At 41.5% G+C, this 25246-nt stretch overlaps 2 protein-coding genes across 7 annotated transcripts in view; one reads left to right on the top strand and one right to left on the bottom strand.

Moving 5' to 3' along the window:
* LYRM4 (LYR motif containing 4) overlaps positions 1-25246 on the bottom strand; it is a 158431-nt gene that overhangs the window by 39092 nt on the left and 94093 nt on the right. The window lies entirely within an intron of this gene.
* On the top strand, positions 11833-12777 carry LOC140626033 (malate dehydrogenase, mitochondrial-like). Its single transcript, XM_072813670.1, has one exon. It carries the CDS (start codon positions 11869-11871, stop codon positions 12562-12564), a length of 696 nt encoding a protein of 231 aa, XP_072669771.1. The 5' UTR covers positions 11833-11868; the 3' UTR covers positions 12565-12777.

Below are 25246 nucleotides of genomic sequence, written 5' to 3'. Positions count from 1 at the left end.
TGGTTTCTGAATCGTGGTTCAACATCCTAGCTGCACAACTCGGGGCAGGTTACTTGTTCTCTGAATGTTTGCTCCCTTAACTATAAAATGGGACAATAATATCTACCTCACAGGGTTATTGTGATAATTAAGTTAAATGCATATAAGGTATTTACATACCTTATATACCTAGAAGAGTCCCTAGGGCACATAGAGAGGCTTAATAAATTATGGTTTTCTCAACTGATAGTTTTCCTTTCACTTTCTGGGAGAATGATCCGTGATGCATTTTTGTCTCCCTGGCTGGATGGTAGGTTGCAGGAGGGCAGTCTTTGTGGGAACTTTGTGGGAACTCCTTGTTGGATTCTCCACAGCATCTAGCATAACCCCCTAGACACAGAAGGTGATACACACAGACTTAATGATGAATTACAGTAGGATTATATTCTTGCCAACATGAGTCACTGGCATCATTGAGTAAGAGAATTGGAAAGGACCTTAGAAATACATCACTCGTTCACTTTCATTTTATAGATGCAGGAATTCTATAAGCCAGAGAAATTAAATGCCTTGCCGCTGGTTAGCACGCAAGTAAACAGTGGCCAACTCTCAGCTTATGCTTCTTGCTCCACCATGTTGCTTCCTTGACCAGTGAGACGTTGCTGGCAGGTGTGTGGTGCCAAAAGCATTCTCAGGAAAATGTTACCACCCATATAAGTTATGCTACTTGGGGAAACATCCACAGGAGATAAACGACTTGTAACCTGACAACACATCTGTGTATCTCTGTGCTGCCATGACATAGTAGATTAAATAAGGAAACAAAGCTGGCTTTTAGTAATCTTTCATCTTTCTAATCTAAAAAAGGTATCTCTCAATGTACCTCTGGTAAGAATGTGCCGTCAGAAGGCATGGATGGTGGAAGTAAACAGGGAGGTGGGGGCAGGGTCCAGCTTCCTCCCTTTGACTTGTACCTTCTCGCTGGCCCTCCTTCCCCTGGCTGTCCACCTCCTGCAGGCACCCTACCTGCTACCTTGGGCAGCTCGCTTAACCTGAGAGTCCCATCTTTTTCATGATGAGTGAAAGTGACATAAAATCATGTGAATTATAACCTGACACTCTTGGCAAATCTGTGGTTCTCAAGAGGGAGGCTCACCAAAATCATCTGTGTGATCTTAAAACAATATATTTTGATGTCTAGCCATAACTGGGAACCACTGTTAATGGTACTCAACAAAGGTAAGGAATTACTGCTATCTCTAGAGTCATCCATGACCACTTGAACAGAATGATCACATATTCTGTGAATACTGAAAGATACAAAAGAAAGATTCTAATAACTTCACATGAGAAAACTGCTTATCCCTTAGAAGTAGTAATCCCACATAAATGCTAAATTAGCAGGAATAAAGCCTGAGAACACCCTATACAGGGATACACAGAATGCTCTGATTCTAAAATACTGGTTCTTGGGCATCCCGGGTGGCTCAGCAGTTTAGCGCCACCTTTAGCCCAGGGCCTGATCCTGGAATCCCGGGATAGAGTCCCACATGGGGCTCCCTGAATGGAGCCTGCTTCTCCCTCTGCTTGGGTCTCTGCCTCTCTCTCTCTCTCTCTCTGTGTCTCTCATGAATAAATAAATAAAATCTTAAAAAAAAATTACTGGTTCTTCCCTAAATCTGGTAAAGAAAATGACTTGCTGGGTCGCTTAGGTGGCTCAGTGGTTCAGTGTCTGCCTTTGGCTCAGGGCATGATTCTGGAGTCCCAGATCTGAGTTTCGCACTGGGCTCCCTGCAGGGAGCCTGCTTCTCCCTCTGCCTGTGTCTCTGCCTCTCTCTCTGTATCTCTTATGAATAAAAAAAAAAAGAAAGAAAAAAAGAAAATGACTTGTTAAATGTTATCGTAAATGCTGTGGCTACAATTTTTACCTAAGTTATAAAATAAACCAAGAAAAGGCTCCCTATAAATGAGATATTCTATATCTTTAAGCCAATAATTTTTGTCAATATTAGTCTGGGAGTTTTAAATGACTTTCTTCTGAACCTGCCCACCCCCATCAAGTAATTATCAGAAATATTGATTTCATTCCATACATTCAATCTTACAAGTTCAAAAAATATTAGCCTATTAAGTTAACATAAAAAAGTGTAATTCAGTGGAATTAAACAGCAGAGTGAATTCCGTACAATACCTGGCAAGGGGCCTATCTGAGGGAGATTTTTAATATCTCAGTGACAGCCCTTCCCAGCCTCTTAGCCCTGGAGTGGGTTGGGGAGGAGGTTACAAAGGGGGCTAAAGTAGTAGATGCTAGTGTGCAGGACCTAAGACTGTGCTGCACACAGATGAGACATCAGAAAACAAAATCCCGACACCTCATTTACAGATTAAAAAAAATCAAATTAACACGTGTACAGTAACTTAATCCAAATTGTCTACTTAGTATCAGGTGCATCAGAAATCAGGTCCCTTTACCCCAGATCTGGGACTTTTTACAAATGGTGTCACTCCAACAGGATGGTTGGTTGAATGGACAGAACATGGAAAGAAGAGTGATATGGAGAACTGATTCCTTTTTGTACCGAATCACTTGCCTGCACTGCCTACCAGTAGACTGACAGCTAACACCACCTCAGGACAGGCTTCCAGACTCCGACTTCACCAGGCTAATAGTTAACTTCTCAGCTACCAAGATCACATACAGAATGGAAATTATTAATGCCGATGAATTCTATCATTTTTCAATAACTGAGTCTCAACAGCTGTGTGTACATGTGCTTGGTGGGACGGGGCAAGGCGAGCCATGCACACACAGATCACACATACCATTTAATTATCAAGCACTTTTGTATCAAGATGTTGTGAAGCCTATCGAAAAACTGGGATTCTAATACTGGCTCTTTCTGTTGTGATGGACCGGTTTTCTCCGCAGCAGAAGGTGGATAATAGTCTCTCCTAGTTACTTTGAAGATTAAAATGATAACAAATGGGAGAGCACTTGGAAAAGTCTAAAGCATTAAACAAAACAGAGACTTTTGGTGTGCTACAGCTTCTGTTCACACACTACACACACACACACACACACACACATTACTATACGTTACAATTTGTGTGTGTGTGTTCCAAAGTGTCACACTTGCTCCCTGTGAAATAAATATTGGTTGGTGTATATGTCTAAGAAAAAAAAAAAGGACAGAGAGAAAAGTCTTGAGAGATCTTTGGAGGCAGGCAGGACAAACCAGACATTCTCATTTCACACGGATTTCTCCAGAGGTAACCAAACATATTTATAATCTTGGTCATTCAATAGCGAATTCTCCAGTAGGACTGTATCATCTGTCTTCTAGAGTGTTTGTCAAAGCAGGAGGCAAAGGTAAGAAATGAATAATCCTGTATCAAATCCAAGACAACAAAGCTACGTTGCTGGCTCTGAAGAGGAAGATCATGCAGCAGAGACAAGATCATGCAGCAGAGACCCAGCCTAAACTCAAGATGAAATGAGCCAAGCCTCATGCTCCCTTCTCTGCAGAGTGGCAGAGGTGTGTGGACCACAGGTTTATGCCCAGACCACAGGAACTCTGCCCAGGGCAGGTGGGGATGCTCCAAACTGGAAGAGTTGAAGCAGTTGTTTCAAACAGAGTCAGCCAGCCTGCTGGTAGCAGAAAGAATAAGTAGCAGGGATGGAGGGTGGGGAAGCAAAGAGGGGCGGCAAGGCGACGGGAAAGGTGAACTTTGGGAGCTGCCACTACTTCTTGAAGGACCTCCAGTCTTGATGAGACAGGAGGGGTGAACTGCTGGGGATCTTTCCTGAGCTGCCCCATTTCTCCAGGTGTTATTAGAATAAACGCCCATCTCAGGTCTGTTCTGGGCAACCTGAACTTCTGAACCTCCTATTGCCTGTTTTGTGCAAACAGAAAAAGCCTAACACAAGGAGATAGTCTGGGTCCCCTTAGGGAGAGAAATCTTGACTGCTGCAAGGCAGTCCTGACTTCCCAGAAGTAGCCCTGCAGCTCTTGCAAACCTCTATGGGTTTCAAATCACAACAAACATCGCAGTAGTATCACAAGACCCTAACCTCCCCCTGCAGCCTAATTTCATCTTCTTGAAAGAAAAAGAAGAAACACCCTTCCAGCATTTTGAACTTTGCCTTGTGAGTAATAGTAAAGCAATGCTCAGTCTTTCTTCCAGAACTGTCTCCTTGAACTCAGACAAGCAGCACAGAACGGCAAGTTCAAGTTCAGGGTTTCTGAATCTTAAAAAACAGAGAAAGTATTCTTCTGAAAATCATAAGGATATTTGCTCATTTATAAACAGATACTGAGTGAAAGCCCACAACACGGAGAAGTATTTTACCCTAAATCACCAAGAATAATCTACAATGGCCGAAGTTGCTATTTAATGCCTACCCTTTATTTTATGATTGATACTTTCACTTAAAAACATTTAAGTGAATAAAGACGTAGGTGTCTGCTATGGACTATGATGCAGTACTCTGATAATTAGTACTTTATTACCAGGCTCGGGCTGCAATTTCTCGAATACGCGAAGGTAGATACACAGCAACCGCTCCTCACGTGATTAGATATTCACAGCCAGCTAACATTACAAAACGTTCCTGGTATGAGCTCTGCAAATGGAAAGCAACTAAATGGTGTCTAAAGTTAAAAAAAAGAAAGGAGCACTGAAATTTTATATTTACGACATTATGTTTTAACTAAAGGAGAAATCCTGCAGGTTGCTTTAAAATAGAGATAACACAGCAAAATTCCCAGAGGTGGCATTTAGCAGTGAGATTTGGTTTTTCATTTCACCTGGCTTAATAATGAAAACATGAAGGATGGCTCCCGATTTCCCCCAGATCAACATATTAATCCATTTAAGGAAATACCACAGGAGGCTGTTCCTACTTTTCTGCAGAAGGCAGATTTAGTTTGTTCTTGCTTAAAATTGAATGTAGCTCTCAATTATAACAGTACTGGAGCCTGAGCGCTGTAACATGAGCTGGATTTCCATCAGGCCTGTGAGCAGAGGCTGCAGTGAGAGCAGAGGGGGCTCGGGCTCAGTCAGCAGCCCCTGATGCCCTCCGTGGTGTCAGAGGAAAGAGAGTGTCAGCACTAAACTCCAGGGCAACGCCACCACGGCACACACCCTGCTCTGCTGACTACTGGGACAGAATCAGAGAGAAGGGAAAGAAGGAAGAAAAATGGTCCCCATCCCTCAAAAGTTCTATATATATGTGTGTATGTGGGGGTGTATGTGTGTGGATGTGATTGTGTTTACGCATGTATGCACACATGCACGCGCACGTTTTCTATGTGTATACATGTGTATTCACAGATGTATTTATATACGTACAGACTTATATACCTAAGTATTTATATAGAATAGGAGGAACTTCATCAGTATTTCAAAGTATATCAAGCATAAGCAAATACGGGCAGGAAAACCTCTGGCCGGTACTCTTGGCAATGAAAATTGGCCCTGAACATAAAGTCACAGGCCAGCTTTAATAACAACATTATTTTCCAAAGCACTTGCCACAGAGTGAGACAAACCGGCTCCAAGGAGGGTTCTCTCCTCTGGTCTACAGCTCTTGAGGTTATGCCCCTTGGTAAGAAATCTAAATAATCACTGCCATTGCCTTTGCTAGGTTGGAAGAGGGTCAAATCCAGAAGAAGCAAAGATTTCTAGAGGCATCATGACCATCTGTTTGAGTGGGAATTTTTAAAATGTCCATAATTATAGTGGAATGGAGGCAGGCACCCTCATTGTGTAGGCAGGTTCACAACGTGACACTCTGCTGGGCCACACTGGCAAGTGGGGATCACAAGTTCTAATGCCACCACATGGGAGAGTCACAGGAGTTTTCAATGGGGAGGGACAGGATCAGATCTGGGTCCTGGCAAGAGCTGCGCTGGAGAGGGCAAGGCTGACAGCAGGTGCCCACTCACTCTGGGTGAAATGTCAAGTAGAAAGGCAGGTCAGTGTGTGGTCTGGAGACACGTGTGGGTCAGAGGTGTCACCGCCACTCAGGTCGTCCCCAAAGAGATGAAGGTGAGTGGGGTGGGCAGAGGGCAGACCATGGTAATGCAGGGAGACAAGGAAATGGGTGAAGAAAGGAGCCCCCAGAGGGGACTAAGGGGCTGCATAATGGTGCAAGAGAAGCCAGGGAAGTAGGGGCATTTCCAAAACCAGGGGAAGAGAGTTTTCAAGAGAGATAGGTTACCACATGGCTGAAAGTCAAGAGAGATCATGTAAGATACAGGATAAAAATTATTTATTATTTTATTATATTTTATATATTGTATTTATAACAAAGAACTCAGTGAGGGCTGCATGTGAGCTAAAACACTTTCAGTGGTTCTTTGTTGCATACTAACCCACCTCAAGGTCTCTCTTAATGCAAAGCTGTCCTCCAGGTCTCTAACTGGCAATTATATCTTAGGTCTTCAGGTCTTCTCATCATGACATTTTGTTCAAGAAGTTGGCTTAAAATTCATTCTTTTTATCCACCTCCATCACACTTCTGCTGTGAAGCTTTGTGGGACCACCTCAGTTCAGAAGTTCTTGATACTGCCTTTATAAAGCATTTATTGTAATACTTGACATTGGGAATATGTTAACCTAGCCATGCTTATTCAGCATGTGTGTAAAGTCTTGGAATCTGCTTTTGCTGTTGCTCATCTATTTCCCCACATCCTCATTTCCCCCTTCTCTTTGGCTTTCTCCTTCTAAGCCATCATCTTTTCCTGGAATGTTCTTTTTTTTGCCTGCCCATATCCTGCCCCCTCCCCTGCTTTTTTTGAGAGAGAGACAGAGAGAGAGAGAGCGAGCGAGCGAGGGCGCTTTAGTGAGGGGGCACATGCGGGAGTGGGGGAAGCAGAAGCAGAGAGAGAGAGAGAGAGAGAGAGAGAGAGAGAGAGAGAATATCAAGCAGACTCCCTGCCAAGCTGGGGCCTCATGCAGGGTTCCATCTCAGGATCCTGAGATCATGACCTGAGCTGAAATCAAGAGTCAGATGCTTAACTGATGACTGAGCCACCCAGGCCCCCCCTGAAATCCTCTTTCTTAAATTTCAGCCATGGCTGCTCTTTTCCATGAAGAAGGGGTTCTGCTGAGCATCCGTTCAGAAGTGATCTTTTGTTTTTGTGGAACACTTTAGCTGAATGACTATTCTTCCTGCAATGCTGAACAGTGAATGGTATTTCATTTCAGGTGTGTCTGTTTGTGTGTGTAATTCCCCCTCCCTTCCAACCGGATCTGATCTCCTGGAGAAGGAGCAAACTAAGCTTCTCAGCACCTGACTGACCTGGGTCTGCCCTCTTGGACTGGTGGGTAGGCTCCTTGAATCTCCATGTCCTCAACTGAAAAATGGAAGCCAAGATGCTGACTTTGTAGGGGTGTGGTTCTCAGCCAAGTCAGGTGTGAGCGGCACCCTGCTCCATGCCTGAGGTCAGTGGCAATCACTGACCAGCAGATGGATTCCTTCCCTTTTTCCTTTCCTTCTTCTACCTCCGAGTCAAGGGGCCATAAATTAACAGAGATGAAAATGCTCCCCAAATAAATAGGAAGCAAAGGATTTAGATCAGAAAAATGGAATTCCAGTAATCGTTACATCCTGTATTCATAATACGGGAAGTCAGTCTAACTTCTCTGAATTTTGGCTTTCCTTTTCTTGAATGAAAAATATACTACTACTGGTCCTGGCCAAATTACTGAAAATGCTGAAAATTACTGAAAATTCTGCATGGGATAATATATATAACATGTATAAAACTAGAAGAAATTGCTGAATTACTGAGTAACGAAAATATTCCAAATTATGGTTCGTGATATACAACTTTAGGTCTTTTATTACATAACAATATTCTGATCTAGTGAATGAAAAACTATGTTAAGAATAAGAATCGGATTAGGGGTTGTAGATTAAAATTTTATCTATTTGCCCTTTGGTTGGCAGAAGACATGGATGGGTAAAGGAACAGAAGAAATACAAGATATGAAAAAAACTATTAGCTAAATAATAAATTAGTAGGATTTACCTTTAAAAGTTTTCTTTTATTTACCTTTATGTAGACTTTTCTATTGCATTTCTTTGAATTGCTTTATATAAGTGACTGCCCCTCCCCCCCCCATCACAACCTTAAATAGATTATCAGATGAGCATAAAATAACCTTTGCGGTCAGCCTCTGGAATAACTTATGAAATCAATTAAAGCAGTACAAATACAAAATATTAAAATATAGTGCATCAATTATTTTTGGTTACTGAAGAGGAAAGTAAATAAGATATTAATCATGGAAGAAAGCAGTTACAAAAGGCTGTATGAATTATGTAAAAATTCTAGTGATGTATTTTCATCACAGTAGATCTGTATTCACAATGGCATTTAAGAAATAAAATTTTAAACAGCCACTACCACCATGTTTCTCTTTGGAAGGAGCTGCCAGGGCTTTGTGCTTTCACGGTACTGAAATACTTGAGTTACAATCATGAATTCTTAATCAGCGTGGTGGGGCCGAGGAGAAGGAAAGGGGGAGGAAGGCCGGATATAGCAGCAATCTAGGCCTTTCTCGTCTGCTGAGCTAGCACAGCGCACACATTATCTTCAGTGAGGTGCTCGTGGGGTAATTAGGAAGGGAGGGCAATCTTTGTGGAAAATCTGAGCATATTCTTGAAAAGACAGTTTCCCCACTTCCTGTTAGGCACCCTCAGGACTCAATCCCTGGAGAACTCTGAAAAAGAAGAGGTATCCCTCCTCCCCAGTCAAGCCAGAACACAAATGATGCAGTCTAACAGGGTTGCTCTTTGGGGCAATCAAGGTGGTATTTCAGTTTTAACTGTGCCCTGACTCAAGCACCAGCAGGGGTGATGACCTTATCAGTACATGAGAATCACCCGGGGAGCTTTTATAACTCCCAAGGTCCAGACTGCAACCAGAACCCAGGTATCAGCAAGCTTTCACAGAGCCCTCCAGGTGATTCTAATTAATATGTATGGGAAGAGAACATTTTTTTTTTTTTAATATTTTTTTCTTTATTTATTTATGATAGTCACACACAGAGAGAGAGAGAGAGGCAGAGACATAGGCAGAGGAAGAAGCAGGCTCCATGCACCGGGAGCCCGACGTGGGATTCGATCCCGGGTCTCCAGGATCGCGCCCTGGGCCAAAGGCAGGCGCCAAACCGCTGCGCCACCCAGGGATCCCGGAAGAGAACATTTTAACTTGGTCAAGTTCACACCTATTTCATTCACCTAAAAAAACCCAAAAAACAAAAAACACACCCCACACACATTAAATCTTTAGCTTTGAACAGCTTCCAAGCAGAGAATACAACAGGCTTCTGCATCATCATCTAACCCTGCCACTTAGATGTCCCTTCTTTATCTCCCTAAAGGTGATAGGAGTGACCAGCAATAGTGAGCTTGATGTGGCTCTGGGTCAGGGGGAGATGTCCATAGCTCAAAGATTGGATTATGTGTGTGTGTGTGTGTGTGTGAGAGAGAGAGAGAGAGAGAGAGAGAGAGAGAGAGAGAGGAAGGAGGGAGGACGACGAGGGTGAAGCAGGCAGCAGGGGAGATCTGTTTGCTCACATTTCATGGTAATGGAAAAGCTAATTTTTTTAGGGTTATAAGTATGTGTGAAACCATCTGGTGTTTCCTGCTGTTGCATCCTTTAGATTTCACATGTTTATATGTCCATGGCATCAAAACATCATGAACCTAAAACAGTAATATTTAAAGGACATCACGTTTTAGTATAATTACAAATATTATTGATGTTTCATAGGCATACTATTTTAGAGTGTTAGCAGTAAAAAAGTAGCTGGGTATGTACATGACATACATATTCTTATTATAAGTAAGGAGAAAAGGAAAAAGACACAAAGGACCCCCCACCCCCACCCCCATGTTAATTGGCCATCTGGATATCACCTTTTGTGAATGTTCACATTTTTTACCCATTTTTTAAAAGCTGGTTTCATTCTTTAAAAAAAAAGATTTGTAGGAGTTTAAAAAATATATTCTGGTTGTGGATCTTTTTTTCAGACATTTTATGCATTCTTTTTTATTCTCTTAATAATGGTACTCTGGCCAACACAATTTTAACATGGCTCAATGTATTCATCTTTTTCTTTTATGGGTCACACTTTTTGTGTCCTGTTTAAGAAATCTTTGTATACTGCAAGGTAATAAAGTAGTTTTCTTTTGTTTTCCTCTAAATTTTTACACACACACATACTTTTCCCACTTAAATCTAGAATCCGCTTTTATGCATAAAATGAGGAAGAGGTCAAGATTCTTTTCTCTCCAAATAGCTATCCAATTGGCTGAACAGCATTTATTGAAAAGGCTAATAACCCTTTTCCACTGCATGCTGAGTCATCTGTGCCATAAATCAGGTGACAATATATAAGTGGGTCTCTTTCTGGACTGTATTTTTTCCATTGATCAGTTAGCCTAGCACCAATAACACAATCTTAGTTATTACCAAAGCTTTTGAATAGGTTATTTAAAAAAAATATTTTATTTATTTATTTATTTGATAGGTGAGGACAGCAAGAGAGAGCAAAAGCAGAGGGAGAGGTAGAGGGAGGAGCTGAGTAAGAGGAAGAAGCACAAAGATGTGGGGCTGAGCAGGGAGCCCAATGATGTGGGGCTCCATCCCAGGACCCTGGGATCATGACCCGAGCCAAAGGCAGACACTTAACCAACTGAGCCATCCCCTTGAATAGGTTTTATATACAATAATGGAAGTATTCTAGCTTTCTTCTTTAAGAATTCCTTGGCTATCCTTTGTCCTTTGTAAATCCATGTGAATTTTTTAATGAGCTTCTCAGTTTCTGCAAAGAAAATTGCTAGTAATTTGACTGGTACTATATTATACCTATACATCAACTTGGGGAACACTGACAACTTTACAACGGGTATTCCAATTTCTAAACATGAAATATCCCTCCAGGTACAAATATATGAAAAAGGGCTCATCTTCATGAGTTACTAAAAAAATTACAATTAAAACCACCATATATCCCCTAGAGTGGTTAAAATGGAAAGAGACAGAAAATACCAAGTATTAGAAAGGATGTGGAATAACCGGAATATATATTGCTCATGGGAATGCAATTTGGGGCATCTATTTTGGAAAAGTGCTTGGCAGTATCTTCTAAAGCCAAATATATGCAAAATCTATGACCAACCAAGCAATTCCATTCCTAGAATGACCATTAACTAAAAGATAAATACAAAAATATATATATTGGCATGACTCAACCCCAAACTGGAAACTCCCCAAGTATCTGTCAGTAGTGGAAAAGATAAATAAATTCTGTAGTGTATTCACACAATGAAGAGATACAGAGCCCGGAGGACAAACCATCCACACCCACATGCAATAATATGGACAGATCTCCAACAATATTGAGGAGTAGCCTGGTTCCACTTGTAGAAGGCACAACAGGAAAACCAACCTATGGGATAGATCCCCGACAGTGGTTTTACTTGGTGAGGTAGAGTGACAAGGAAATACAAAAGCTGGGTGTCACCTGCCAGCCGTGGCTCCTGCACCTGCTCTGGGCTCTCGGCCCTCGCCCGCCCCGCCGGCGCCGCTCTCCGCCGCAGCTTCAGCACCTCGGCCCAGAACAAGCTCAAGCAGCCGCGCTTGGGGCTTCCGGGGGAATTGGGCAGCCCCTTGCGCGGCTTCTCAAGAACAGCCCCTAGGGAGCCGCCTGACCCTCTGGATATTGCTCATACACCGGAGTGGCCGCAGATCTGAGCCACATCGAGACCAGAGCAACCGTGAAAGGCCACCTCGGACCTGCGCAGCTGCCGGTTGCCTCAAAGGCTGCGATGCGGTGGTGACTCCAGCCGGAGTCCCAAGAAAACCAGGCATGACACGGGATGACCTGCTCAGCACCAATGCCTCAGCTGTGGCCACCCGGACTGCGGCCTGCGCCCAGCATTGCCCCGAGGCCATCATCTGCGTCATTTCAAATCCGGTCAACTCCACCATCCCAATTGCAACGGAGGTTTTCAAGAAACACGGAGCTTACGACCCCAAGAAAATCTTCGGGGCGACGACCCTGGACATTGTCAGGGCCAACACTTTCACTGCGGAACTAAAGGGTTTGGATCCCGCGCGAGTCAATGTTCCTGTCACTGGCGGTCATGCCGGGAAGACCATCGTCCCCCTGATCTCTCAGTGCACCCCCAAGGTGGACCTTCCCCAGGACCCGCTGACAGCCGTCACTGGGCGGATCCAGGAGGCCGGCACGGAGGTGGTGAAGGCCAAAGCTGCAGCAGGCTCTGCCACCCTGTCCATGGCATACGCTGGAGCTCGGTTTGTCTTCTCCCTTGTGGATGCAATGAATGGGAAGGAAGGAGTTGTCGAATGTTCCTTTGTTAAAGCCCAGGAAGCAGACTGTGCCTATTTCTCCACACCATTACTGCTGGGGAAAAAGGGCATCGAGAAGAATCTAGGCATTGGCAAGATCTCCCCTTTTGAAGAGAAGATGATAGCAGAAGCCATCCCCGAGCTGAAGGCCTCCATCAAAAAGGGAGAGGAGTTTGTGAAGAACATGAAATGAAAGGGCAGCCAGCTAGCAGTCCGTTTCCCTCACTTATGAAGGCATCATGTCCCTGCAAAGCCATCTCCTGCCCTCATGTTTCCGTTGTGTTAACCACCAGTGTCATGTTAACGTCACCGCCCCTTCCAATCGCAGGTCCATCAATGTGTGCATCAATAAAAGCAGGCTTCCATTTTCTTTAAAAAAAAAAAAAAAAAAAAAAGAAATACAAAAGCTTGGGGAGTGTTCATAATGTTCTCTCTATTGATTTCGGTTCTGTGTACATAATACCTTCGCTTCACAAAAAGACTGCCCTATTTATATATTTTAACAAAAAGTGTTTTTAAAGGAATTCATAATTGGGTTTTCCATTGAAAAAACAATTCACTTTTAAATAATTCCCTCTCCCCATTTGTCCCGCCCCCTTCCTAGGGCATTTTTATGACCAATAACCTAAAGGGAATTCTTTTTTCTTTTTTGAATTATTAAAAACAAAACAAAACAAAACCAGAACAAAAAAAAAGGGGGGGGGGGCGGAAATTATGCTCTGCAGAAGCTTCCCCAGTTGGATTAGTTTAAGAGTTTAAATGCAGTGCTTTTTTGTATATTCTTTCAACCAAGCATGTTGAACTGTTTGTGAGCATCTAATTAGAAGCGTTTTCTTTACCTTTTTAAAGATGAGAAAGTGGAGAAATAAAGGATAGAAGACATTGCTAGCTTCAATGAGTTTGTCTTAATTCCTTATTCAAATCATTACTTATTATTCCTGCCCGTTAGAGTGATTTAGCAATAGCTTTAGCAAGCACACAAGTGTATCTCTGTGTTTATTTTTCCATGAGCAGCCTCTTTAATGGTCCCTTTGCCCATCTTTTTGTAGATTTGTTATGCTAACATCCAGTTGTCCTAATTTGTTTTTCTCTAGTTTTGTGCTGGCACTAAACTAATCAGTGGATACAATCACAGAATCCCAGGAAATTCATTTTTAGATATGACACAACATAATTTTCCCCAAACTTGTAACGAAGGCTAGCTTATTTCCTTCTAGTCTATTTCTAGAAAAGAGGCTACCGAGATTGAGCGTTTCCATAATCCACTAACTGAAAAGTGTAGAGTGAAACAGAGAATTGCAGATAAAGCTGAGACTGTTTAACAAAACCAATAAAGGGAAAGGCTGGCAGGGCAAATGTAGTTTTTTTAAAAAAAAATTATAAATACAATTATAATTCAACTTCTAATAAAAATACCAAAAATGATTATAGTAAGAGAAAAAAAATCTTATTCACTAGAATAGCAAATGCTATGAAAGAGCTATCTGAAGAATATTTTGTTCTCTTTGTATCTACCTCAGCGTTGGTAATACATTAAAAAAAAATAGAATTTTTTAAGGAATACCCTACAATAACCATCACCACACAGAGATTTGTGGTAGTGCTGAAAGCTGTCTGTGGATAAACTTTTTTTTAACCACATTAAATATTGAAAGGTTTCATTTATTTTTTTTAATATATTTTTTAAAGATTTTATTTATTTATTCATGAGACACACACACAAAGAGAGAGAGAGAGAGAGAGAGAGAGAGAGATTGAGGCAGAGAGACACAGGCAGAGGGAGAAGCAGGCTCCATGCAGCGAGCCCGACGTGGGGGGCTCGGTCTTAGGACCTTGGGGTCATGACCCGGACCAAAGGTGGCGCTAAACAGCTGAGCCACCCAGGCTGCCAGAAAGGTTTCATTTAAAACGCTCAGAAACTACCCAACATCATCGTCTAAACAGTGTGGAGCTGAGGTGGTGATAGTTGTTTAAAAAGCTGCACTATGTGATTTTCAGGCCCAATTTCTATGCTGAATATATCATGTAGCTATTCTTCATTTTTTTCAAGGTGTTTTTATTGCTTCTGTTGATTTTGGGGGGTGAGGCAGGAAGTGGAGTGATGTTATATCTGTGGTGTTTCCCACTTGTCTCCATTTGTTCCAGGATATCTGTCAGAGACCAGAGAGGAGGAAAACGAGTTCTTTGACCCCATAAGTGATCCATATCGGGATGAACACCCTATCACCACCACCGGATGAGATGATAGCACAAGGAAAACAAAACACTGATTTGAGCTTCATATGCTTATTTTTGCATATACAAGAAAACTAATAAATAAGTTGCTTAGAATGAGGAGGAATAAAACACTAGTTTTTAAAAGCTCACTTGGATGAATGAATTGTTGAAAACTGGAATCATTTGTACTTGAGTAAATAAAAATTGAATTTATTTTGAGAGTCTGAGAATTTTCCTGGGATATAATTTGTTATATTCAATGGAGGCAACCCTAGAAAAACCTCTTATCACCCCACTGTGAAACATCCAAAGCAAACCAAATCAAGCACAAAGGCCCTGTAGTTGGAGCAGTTGGCTTTATAGGGAGACAGGGAAGGGTCATCCATTGACAGAGTGCCTTCTACATATGTGTTCCTCTCCATTCTTACCTGTGCACAAATCATCACAGTGAGTGCAATCCACAGATGAAGGCAGCCCAGCATATAAGTATAAAACTGATTAACCCACAAAAATAATTTTACTGAGGCATCCTGTCCCCAAATGCTATATCATTAGAATTTGACAAGAAGCACTGTCTACCCTGGGGAAATGATTATTTCAAGGTGGTACCATAAGCAGATACACGATCATTGGCATTTAAACCTTTGTGGTAATTAAAAAAAAAAATGGTCGTAGCAAAGCCAGAGAAGCTGACTTTTGAAGAGTGTAATTTCAGAAATGGTAGATCAAAACAAACTGTTCAAAGACTCCATAAATCCATGCAGGTATGCCTTGACTTATTCAAAAGACACATCCTAATGACTCTGCTTTCAAAAATACAAATCAAAGTGTATTTTAAATACACTAGAAGCAATTAAGCTTGATTTTTAAAAACCACATAGTGACTCTTTTCTGAATAAAGGCAAAGAAGCCTTTGGTGTGTGTGCGAATTACAGTCTTGCTACATTAGTCCTCCCAAGGCATGCCTACTATGGCAGTCCCCATAGCCTGAAAGATCAATTCTAACTTTGCTCTCACTATCCAGCCCGGGCTTCAAGTCTTGCATTTAGTTAGCATAGACCCCTCTTCCCATTGGTCCAAACATCTTCGATAAGCAAAATCTTAAATTTGTCTTTGTTGTTAAGAGTAATATACGCACAGAAGAGCATAAAATAAAAAGTTTTTTTCCTTTTCTCTTGTCCCTCTGGTCCCCTGCCCCAAAGATAATCACTGCTAATGGCTTCTTATGTCAGAAAAAGTCTCCTATCATGAATACACAAACACATAAATACACTGATTCAAAGTTCACTTTAGCTTTGAGCTGCTTTACAGACTAATTCTCCTACGTTCTGCTCTGTGCTACCTCTTCCCCTACTAATTCCTGCAACATTAATAAGTACACTGTCACATACTGACCTGTTTCTCTTTTTCAACTAGCTTTACCTCCTTTTGCCTTTTTAACAATATATCCTTATAGATCTACAATAGCACTCAGCACGGTGTGGGGCACACAACAAAAATTATAAAAACTCCTGTCCAGTGAATGATTTTACATTCTGAATTGTGAGTACAATTCACTTTCCCTTTTCTGCTGCCATGGAAGAGGCTTCTCACACACAAACAATGCCAAGTCAGATATTTCTTTTCTTTTTTTTTTTTTTAAAGTCAGATATTTCTTAATGACCTACTCTTTACTGAGAGGAAGTGCCTGTTTATTTAGATTATTAGTAGCTGGGCTCTGATCCAGAAATCCATTTCTGGAGAAATACATTGCATTTTACTTTTAGCTATGAATGGGGTATACATTTTGTTTGGTTATTTAAAATAGTTGGCTGCTCTGATAAAATATAGTGATGGACTGAAAATAATAGATCGTTGTTTCTTATGTCATATTATTGGGAAGAAACAAAGAAAAAAAACACTTTTTTTTTTTTGTCAGAAAACAAGGAGGTGCTCAGAGACTAACCAGGGCATGCCAAAGGGTCACAGGAACTGGTTAGAAAAAGCTCCCACTGGCAAATGTGAGCATCAAAGGAACAATGATGGCAATGGACCACACTTTGAACAAACAAATCTCTAGTGATACTCAAAAAAATAGGGGAAGAGTTAGGGAGAAAAGAGAAAGCTCTTCTGTATCTGTATAGAATGTCAGCAAGTTGGAAAATCAGCTATTGCAACCACTCATGTAATAATACAGGCAAGGGTCATCACCAATGACTCCTGAAACCTAGATGAAAAGTTGAAGCAGAACATGATATTCAATAGGCTTTCAGTATCACTTACTACTTACTACAGGGAGAAAGGGAGACCTCAAGCAAATATTCAGACTGAGCATCCCCAACAATGGGGAGCTTCCTGATGTGACAAAATGAGCACACAGCACTCATGTAGTATTCTTGCCAGAAATGTTTTACCTGAATCTAAGGACGAGATATGTCTGGTTGGCAGGACATAATACTTAAGACAACTGGCCTGGACTCTTCAAAACTGATATCTCACAGAAGACACAAAAAAGGGTGAGGAGAGGGTTGAGAAGTGCTGGCAGTCCAGATTTAAGACAAAAGAAAGATGGCAGCCAGTGGGTGGACCCTTTATTGGATCCTGATGGGAGCCAGGAGAGGGAGGAATATGATGGAAGACTATGAAGAAATTTGTATTAGATTGTATTTTATACTAATGGATAATACTATTGCATCATTGATAACTGTCCTGGATGTGATATTGGTATCTTGCCTATGAAGGAGAATGTGCTTGTTCTTAGGAGACAAATGCTAAAAAAACTAGGAGAGTGCCATTATGTGTGCAACTTACTTTCACATGGCTCAGGAAAACATACAGAGAGAGTGACTGTATGGTGACAGAGGAAGAGGAAGGAGAACAAGAGGGCAGGCAAATCAGTGAGACAGAACAAATGAGGCTAATGCTAGCAACTGGTCAACCAGGGCGAAGGGTATATAGGTTATTATTGTATTATTATAATTTTTCCTTTTTTGTATTTCTGAAAAATTTGAACATAAATAGGTATGAAAAAAAACCAGAGCAGCGTATTTTTTTCTCTTTCTTGATTGAACAACGTATCTTAATCATTTAGATGATAGTAGTTAGATCTGATCAATCTGAGAATCAAAGCAGAGATACAACTGGTTAGTTTTTAAATGAGAACACAAGGAGCCAGCTGACACACAATAAAAGGTGGGAGCAAAGTTTGTTGGGGCACATGACAGCATCTTTGTCAAGCAGGTACCTCTTTTAAAAACAGAGAATTACAATGGTACTGCCAATGGCTCTGCCAACAGTGTAACCAGGTAGGTGGAACACAGCAGATAAACCAACCACTAGTGAAGGTGCCACAGGTATCAAGAAGTGAATCCACAAATACGGAATCTGCAAATAATGAGAATCACCTGTATGTGAAACATATACCTTTCATTCCTACACACCATACGTATTCTCCTTGAAGGTTAAATCCTCTTTTGCAACCTTGAAAGTGCTTCCTTGTCGAGGGTTGTGATGCCGATTTATTTGCTTGCCTTTACCCAACTGTCTCTTAGTATTCTGTAGGGCCCGAAGGAAAAAACCCAGTTCTATTTTACCCTGTCACTTTGCACTCTACATTTGTTGTGTGACTTCTGCTAGGTTTGTGGGAAGAAGAGATGACCATTGTGATACTTCTGGATGATATTAACATTTAAATCAGTAGACTGAGTGTTGGAGGAGGTCATCAAGAGGATGTGACCGCCAGTGACCTGTGAGCTAGACCCTGGCAATCAGAGGCTCCTCACTTCCTCCCTTGTCCTTGGAATGTGTGTTTTCCCACCGTTTCCACAGTAGGAGCTGATTTCAGGGACGTTACCTTAAGAGAATAAGGTATTTTTGAGACCACCTAGATGGTATGTGACTGAATCCATTTTAGGCCTCTGCCTAGACTTTTAGCATTCAAACCTGCCACCTACCAACCTGGAGTGGTCTGCCTCTTGCTTTGGTTTCTGCCTGGCCCTTCATGTGTGGGGGCCAGTGTGTAAACCAACGCTGAGTAAAACAGACTACTTTCCATAATGTGGATGTGCCTTTTCCAATCAGTTGAAGGCTTGAAAAGAACAAAATGGCTGACCCTCTCCTAAGTACAAGAGAATTCTTACTGCTTGATGGTCTTAAGAGGAATATCAGATTTATTCTGTTTTTGGACTCAAAATGACAAAAAGGCTCTTCATGGATCTTGAACCTAAAACCATTAGCTCTCCTGAGTCTCCAGCCAACTCACCCTGCAGATCTTAGGACTTGTAGCCTCCGTGATTGTGAGGCAATTCCTCATAACAAATCTCTCTCTCTTTTCCCCTCTCCCTCTCTCTATAAGCATATATCCTCTTGATTCTGTTTCTGTGAAGATCCCTGATTAATTCATTGGGCAAGGAAAGCTCAAGTGGAATCTAAAATTTCACCCATGCATGACTGGAAGAAGAGGGGTATGATTAACAGAAATTTGGATGCAAGGAGGTGGAGCATATTCTGAGAAAGAAATGATGAGTATGGCTTTGGTCATGCCAAATGGGACAGTGAGATATTCATTTGGATAAATCCTGCAAGCAAGAAAAATGCACGAACAGATGGGGTAAAGTGAAGCATGTGAACATCACATCCTATATGTTTAAAATGGTCTCACCCAAATGGCTCAAATAAATCTTTGATAACCCTCTGCCAAATATAAGTCTAGAGTAGTAAGGGCAGTCTATCTTTTTTTCAGAATGAATGATTTGATTCTTGGTTTCAATACTACTTTATAAAAGTCCAATATACATGGAAGACCATAAAGTATTTATTAGACTGGAACAGAAACAGTAAGTTAACTTCATTCTTAACTGATATGAAAGTGATAATAATTAAAAAAAAAAAAACTAAGAAGTACCTTTGTAAGTCAAAGACTGAATTGGAGTTCAGGAGCGGATGGACTGCTGGCATTGTATACACACACACATTTTTCTAGGGGAGCATCCAAAGCTTAGCCAGATTCACAAAGGTTCTGTGACCCAAGAAGTAATTAAAAGTGAAACTTCATTTTGTTTCTTTAAATATGGCCATATGAATGTCAAGATTTCATCTAATCTCACAGCACAGGAGTAACACAATAGTAGGACATTAAATATAAACACCTTCTCCTCTCAAATTGGGCATATATAAAATCTCCTTATATTGGGTATCAATTTTGACCTATTTCCAGTAATCTGGAATTTTGACCTATTTCCAGTAATCTGGAAATCCTGAATGAAGAGCTAGATAAGTGAACAAAGATATATCATTCACAAGGAGGTTTGCCAAAGCATTGCTTAAAGTGGCACATATCTACAGGTGTAACAATAAGGGGTTAGCAAAATAAATGAGGTTGGTGCATTGGGTGGGACCCTATGTGTCCACTTAAAAATGATGATGCATGCATATTTTTACTGACTTGAAAAATGTTAACTTGGAAATTACAAAATTATAAATGATTAGTAGGATCTCATTTAACAAAAAAAATACACATTCATACGTGTCTATCTGCAGATGTAACATTCTGGAAGGATATACATGAAAACTGGTGTTTCAGGATAGAAGAATTCTGAAATAATTTTTCTTTCTCCCCTCAAATATTATAGTAACTATAGATTGTCCATGTAATAAAAAATGCAATACTTCCCTCGAACCAACCTTTCTGATGGTAACAAAAACCACTAATCATTCATCAACGTCATATCTGTCTCCAGCTCCTACCCTCTCTCCTCTTGTCAGGCAAAACAGGAAAGCACTGCTTCTTGAGAGCCCTTCATCCTTTCAATTCCTACATTTGCAAGTATGAATCCCTAACACCATTCGGCATCTAGCACTTGGAGGGCTTATTCCAATTCTTAGTTGACACCTCTTACTGAGAAAGACACACCAATGTCACACAAAAATGGGAGGGGTGGTGGAGGACAGTGACTGCTAACAGAGATCCAAGACTTATTTTATAATCAGGAATAAATCTGCAAGTTTAAGCTTTCCACAGCCATAATACAGCAATCAATAGCAGTTGTTATCATTTTGCTGATGCTTGTTAACCAACCGTATAAACATTTTAAGAGTCCAGGAAGGAAGATAAGGAGAAGTCAGGGGAGAAAAAGAAACATTTTAAGAGTCCAAAGTGATGACAAAGCACCTCTTTCTGTGGTGAAAACTCTGCTGGAGCAAAATGTGGGGATTTTAGGCTACTGTCACGGTAGGTGATGAGATTTTTCCCCTTGCTTTTATCAAATGTGGCAGATTTATACAGGATGTTTAAATTGTTTATTGTTATTTTTTTTTAGGTTGACTGGATAAGGAAACAGCTATGAATTGGGGGAAACCTACTCAGAGGTAATCAGTTTCTAGAAGAGAGCACTGTAAATCTGCACCATGAGAACAGAGTCCATCAACTTCATCGCGACACCCACCCAGCCGTGTGGGGACGGCAACAGGATGATGGTCTGTGTTTGTAACTCCAGGTTGTGTGCTTCAAGAAAAGCACCCTGAGCTAACCAGCTGCATTACGAACTGTAGCCCATGTCCAAAAGGGGCTCTGGAGATGCACTAACTATGTGATTACAGGCCTGCCTGGAAGCCAAAGGTTGGCAGCGGATCCAAAAGGTAACAAGTGAACACATGTGCTGTAAACCCATGCCTTCCAACACGCTGTGAAAGTGTGCAGAAACACGGGCTGCCACTGTGTGCAAGAGACACGGTCTGAAGAGCAGCAATTTTCAGAAAGCCAGAAAAAGCAAGAGCTGGTGAAAGAGCATTTCCAAACACTGAGGGAGAGAGAGCCCGAGATAAGGACCACAGATCCAGGAACACCTCCATTCCTCTGGCTTCCGTGCTCGATTCGCACAGCTGGTCTGATCCTGTTTTGCAGGATGCTCTGAAGGAAGCCCCTTTCCCCAAGCACTTGGCCACCTCAGGATTCTGACATTCGGACCTGTACGGTGGGAAGTTGCGCTTTACATGGAGGGGACGATGCCACGTCACTGCACCTGGCCTGAAGTGCCTCCTTCATCTCACAGATACACAGACCTGGAACGTCCACTGAAATTGGGGCACCCAGCTGGCTCAGTTGGAAGAATGTGAGACTCTTGATCTCCAGGTCATGAGCTTGAGCACCACACCAGGTGTAGGGATTACAAACAAAACAAACTAAAACAAAATTTACTGAAATTATTCTCATGTTCACTAACTCCGAATACTATGTTCCTATGAACTCTAAAGGGATACGTAAAGGAATGTGGGGGAGTAAAAGTACTCATTCAAAGTTTACAAGCTGGTTAGTTATTCCTGGTTTTTAAAAAATGGGCTTTTGATGATTTTCAGAAATAATAACTACCCCTTTCCCACTCCCCAGATTATACCAATGAAACAACATGGTATGATTTCAGTGACCTATGGGGCTAGCACCTGGTTAGTGTTTCACTCCTTAAATGTAAGAAGATAAGAACAATACCTCCCTCACTGATATGGGGCCAGGTTTCACAGCAGCTTCTTTACTGTCAATAAATCCATTTTCTAATTACATACAAAGACATGTTTGTCTTTGACCCTGATTACATTAAAATACCAGAAGTACCGTTGCTTTAATGTGCATTATAGAAACACAGCTCCCTAAGTGAATCTGATCCATTAATAACATCTCTTTAACTACTAATGATTTTTGCAGACATGTAATAAAATATTTTATGGCTGTTTTCAACCATCTGTCCTTCTTTCTCAATATGAATTTGCCAGAGGTGTAGTGAAATTCCCTGTGCTTTGTGCCCTTACACAACATACCAACTAGACAGTCTCTCTGTCACACATGCTGTACACGGAGCTATGCTCCGGGTACTGCCCTAGGAGCTGGATGGAACCTTCTGTTTCCGAGATTCTTTAGGTTATTCTTTGAGCCGGGTGGGGTTCTAACCTACTGTAAAGCAGCACAAGCACCTATGTACCCAAGATATGCAGAGCTAATGAATCATGAACTAGTCAGTTATAGGATAAGAACAACCAGCTGCATTAAAGATGGCACGCTTGAAAGAGTAAAACATATTTAAGATTGCAGTCCTTTGAAGTTAACAATAACCTGTGGTAACATATTTGAAATGCCACAGAATTATGTTATGGACAAGAGCACTTGACATGTATGAGTGATCAGTAAGACATCAGGCCATATATGTTAAGCTTTCTTCTTTTACAAACTTAGTATTTACTGAGTGCCCATTATGAGCTAGAGGCCTCTGATGGTCAAGTCTTCTGAGCTGAGATAGGGCTCATGTTTAACTACGGATGCAGGGCAGCCCGGGTGGCTCAGCGGTTTAGCACCTGCCTTCGGCCCAGGTGTAATCCTGGAGACCCAGGATCCTGAGTCCCATGTCGGGCTCCCTGCATGGAGCCTGCTTCTCCCTCTGCCTGTGTCTCTGCCTCTCTCTCTCTCTGTGTCTCTCATGAGTAAAAAAATAAAACCTTTAATTAATTAATTAATTGATTAAATACATACATACATACTGATGCAGAAGAGAAATGTATTTTACAATGAAGTAGGTCTTAAAATGGACCAACTTTCAAATGTTAGTAACCTGCTTTGAGAGTTGCTTTCCCAGCAAGTTGTCCTAGAGAGAAGAGGCAGATTCCTGCGGCCCTGGTGGCTGTGGAATAAGGAGGCTGTGAAGAGTTACTGGAAGCTACTGAAGGACCTTATGCCAAGGCCTTGGGGAAAAGGTCGTGGTGACTGCTCACGTCACTTCTGGTCCTGAGCTCCAGGATTCTGTGACAAGAGAACCATGACCCGGGACAAAGACTTCGGAAAACCACCTCTTCTATCGTCAGACCTGATGTTTTCCAACACATAGGCCTAGGAAAGATTCCTGGCTGCTACTGCTCCACCCTGCCCCCCTCCCCCCCCCAGCCAATGGAGTAAAGGAGGAATAAAGAGTTTCCCACAGCAGCTGCCTGTGTTTAGATCTTACAATGCATTTTTACAGAAAGTAGTGAATGTTCTAGAGAATATTGAAAAAAATCATTAAAATTTCACCTTCAACCAAAAGAAAAGCAACCAATTTCACCCTGTCAGGGCACTACCCATGTTACTAAAGATAGTGTCACCTTTAAAATCAATTACTGTGGTTAAAACGAGGAACATATCTGTCTTTCCTCACTTGTGGCTTCACCCAGAGGTGATAATGAATAGAGCCCGAGGGATGTATATTGCACAGGGACGTTTTCACAAAGACCCACGTTATAAAAAAGGAAGATAAAGAGCATTCACTGTGCTCATCCTGTTTGGTGTTACTATGACATTTCTTCTCAGAGGGAGGGGGTTATTTATAAACTCAGTTAATGATTAGTTTGAAGAAGGCAGGAAGAAAAATAAAGCTTTCGCTTTAGATTTCTTAAATCTCTTCTTTGTCTATTTTCCTATACTTTTATTTTTGTCTTTACACTTATAATCAGTAATTGTTAAGTTCCAAATACTAAATTGGGGTACATATAAAAAAATACCTATTTTTCTTTTTACAGATACCAGGCTTAGGACACATTTAAATTCTAACCAAAATTGAGAAGAGTTGAGGGTATGAAATAGAAGTCATCCTTCGATTTTATATAGCTAGGCAATAGGGGTCTGTTCCTTAGCTTAGAGACATTGCACATATCATTAATGCACTACAATGCTGCCATTCCTGTGCTAATTACAGAGGGAAGAAGCATGCCTTCCACTTAGTGAGAACCTAGATTCTTGAACAGAAGCTCTAGACTCCAGTGTGCAGATTCTTGTGAATAAATATAAACATGTAAGTTTAAATACTGCTTTGCTTTATGAGTTCTGGACATTTATAAGAGGGGTTCAGAGCCTGTGCATAGACAATAGTATAAACCCAGATCCCAGGAAGGTCCAGAGGCCCAAAATTGGTGGTCCCTGGGCTACGTGCAGCCAGCAAATGTGTCTGTTGGCCCACAGCATGTTTTTAAAACAATGTGAGCCAATTCAAAAATCCAATTTCACAGTAAAATGGATAGATGTGGAAATACAAAGACTTCATTCTAATCTTCATTTAGAACTAACAGCTGTCCCCTAAAAAAACTTCATTTATTCATGAGAGACACAGAGAGAGAGAGGCAGAGATACAGGCAGAGGGAGAAGCAGGCTCCCTGCAGGGAGCCTGATGCAGGACTCCATCCCTGGGCTCTGTGATCACGCCCTGAGCCAAAGGCAGGTGCTCAAGCACTGAGCCGAGCCACCCAGGTGTCCTCCTCCATTTGATTTTTTTACGTGTGCTTATTCAACCTTTTCTTCCCTGCCTGACTGAGGGATTTAAGAGGTAATGGGACAGGGGTGGAACTCCTAGGCCCTTATTCTTGAATGGATGGTGGCAGTGGGGTGGGGAGTTAGAACATATAATTCTCATGTAATGTGATACAGGAATTATAATTCTTCTGAGAATTCCAGGATAAATGGGCTGTTGTAGTACTAAAGAGAAGGGGTCTGTGGTTGTTTTAAAACAGCCACAAATTTTGTGACACTCCTCCCATTGAGAAGTGGGGGTCTATGTCCCCATCCCTTGAATCTGAACTCGGGACTGCTGTGACCAATAGGGTTTGGCAGACGTGATGCTATGTGGCTTTCAAGACTAGGCCATAAAGGCCATGCAGCTGGGTCTTATCCT

This window comes from Canis lupus, chromosome 37, assembly GCF_048164855.1.
Source record: "Canis lupus baileyi chromosome 37, mCanLup2.hap1, whole genome shotgun sequence".
In the NCBI taxonomy this organism is placed as follows: domain Eukaryota; kingdom Metazoa; phylum Chordata; class Mammalia; order Carnivora; family Canidae; genus Canis; species Canis lupus.
This window is presented reverse-complemented; position numbering and strand designations above follow the sequence as displayed.

What these genes read in the sequence shown, in the direction of transcription:
- LOC140626033 (XM_072813670.1), top strand. Translation starts at nt 11,869, where the DNA reads ATGACACGGGATGACCTGCTCAGCACCAATGCCTCAGCTGTGGCCACC.